The sequence below is a fragment of the Atta colombica genome, unplaced genomic scaffold, assembly GCF_001594045.1.
Source record: "Atta colombica isolate Treedump-2 unplaced genomic scaffold, Acol1.0 scaffold12, whole genome shotgun sequence".
Lineage (NCBI taxonomy): Eukaryota > Metazoa > Arthropoda > Insecta > Hymenoptera > Formicidae > Atta > Atta colombica.
This window is the reverse complement of record NW_017259206.1, coordinates 7525229-7526876: the sequence shown is the minus strand read 5'-3', so window position 1 is coordinate 7526876 and position 1648 is coordinate 7525229. Positions and strand designations below refer to the sequence as shown.

The 1648-nt window shown below is 26.0% G+C and overlaps 1 protein-coding gene across 1 annotated transcript in view; it reads left to right on the top strand.

Annotated features, from left to right (window-relative positions):
* LOC108694245 (retinal-specific ATP-binding cassette transporter-like) overlaps positions 1 to 1648 on the top strand; it is a 20528-nt gene that overhangs the window by 3544 nt on the left and 15336 nt on the right. The window contains exons 8-11 of the mRNA XM_018203609.1: positions 120 to 400; positions 592 to 675; positions 1148 to 1307; positions 1395 to 1528. Coding sequence (XP_018059098.1) covers positions 120 to 400; positions 592 to 675; positions 1148 to 1307; positions 1395 to 1528 — 659 coding nt within the window. The remainder of the gene's footprint in view (positions 1 to 119; positions 401 to 591; positions 676 to 1147; positions 1308 to 1394; positions 1529 to 1648) is intronic.

Genomic DNA, 1648 nt, shown 5'->3' with positions numbered 1-1648 from the left:
ACCTAAAAATTCTATGAGCACAAGATTAATCACATTACATATATTATATAAATAATAAATAACATATTAATATTAGTGATAAAATGTGCATTATGTCAGTATGATTTTTACGCTGATAGATGACTATAGTGAAAATTTGAGCAACATCTGGCAACACACACAAGTAAAACCGCGCAATTACATTGATCCTACCTCGTACTTATGGTCGCGGCGGCTTTCTGAACTGATAACACTACGAGATGCCCACAATATCATTCACGTCGCAGAAAAAATTCCTATTAGCTTGATTTTATTTATCTGGATATTGCATATTATTTTTTGGTATTTACTAGCGGTGTACTTGGATAATGTTAACCCAGGAAAATTTGGCAGCGCAAAGCCATGGTATTATTTATTCAAAGTAAATAAAGAATTTATAATTCTAATATATTATTACTCTTTAAATTATCTTATATAAGTGATATAGTGCGTAATAATATTCTCTATAAAGTCAAATTTCATATTTTATATTTTTGAAAGAATAATTAAATTTATATAATTTTTATATAATTTTATATAATTTTTATAAGTAAATATAAATATATGTCGTAGAAATCTGTTTATGATGACAATGATTTAATTCTCCGAGGATCAACTAACTGGTCAGCAGTGGAGCACACACCTTCATACATAAAGGTACAAATGATGTTAAAATCTAAAGTTTGGTCATGCACAGTCTTAATATTCTATTCAGTTAACGAAATAATCGTACAATGTCTCGAGATTGTATTTAAAACGTTCTTGAATATAAGATCGGACTATAAATCGCCATGTTTCTCAAGTAGACATACAAATATTTGTAATATCTATTTGAAACTAACCATATGTAAAGTAAAAATGATGCAGTATACATATAATTTTTATGATCTGTTAAATACTTAATACCTAATTTAAAAATAAAAGCAGTAATATATGATAATAAAAACATCATAATTAAAAACATTTACATTATTTTTAAGAGGGCGATTATTATTATTATTATATAATTTGTTATTTGAATCCGAGAGAGACAGAAAATAATTCTTATAATACATTAATAATTATTTATATCTTAATTGACTATTTATCTTAGCTGAATCTTTGTATAATTTATTTATGTGAACAATAGCCATCTATTCGAGTGAGATGTGTTCGAAAGGAATTTGGTAGAATTGGCGAACATATTACAGCTATAAACGATGTAACGATCGATTTTTATAATCAAGAATTCAGTGTTATTCTGGGTCATAATGGTGCCGGCAAAAGTTGTTTGTTAAAGATAATAACTGGTATAATACGAAATTAATCCACATGACTGATTTTGACTTTCGAGAGTGTTGATAAAACTTGTTATATGTAATTTTTATATGTAATAGGAATGTACAAACCAACTCATGGTCATGTTTACTTGGAAAATGAAAGTTCTATATATTCAATTGGTTATTGTCCGCAGGAAAATATATTGGTAAATTATTTGACAACGATTCAACATCTCTATATATTTGGTATGGTAAATATCCTTTGTTATTAAAAAACGATAGCGACAATTAATTTTTTATTTCAAGCATAAATGATACCAATCTAAAATGAATATTTTAATATTATTATTATTATTATTATTTAAAATATA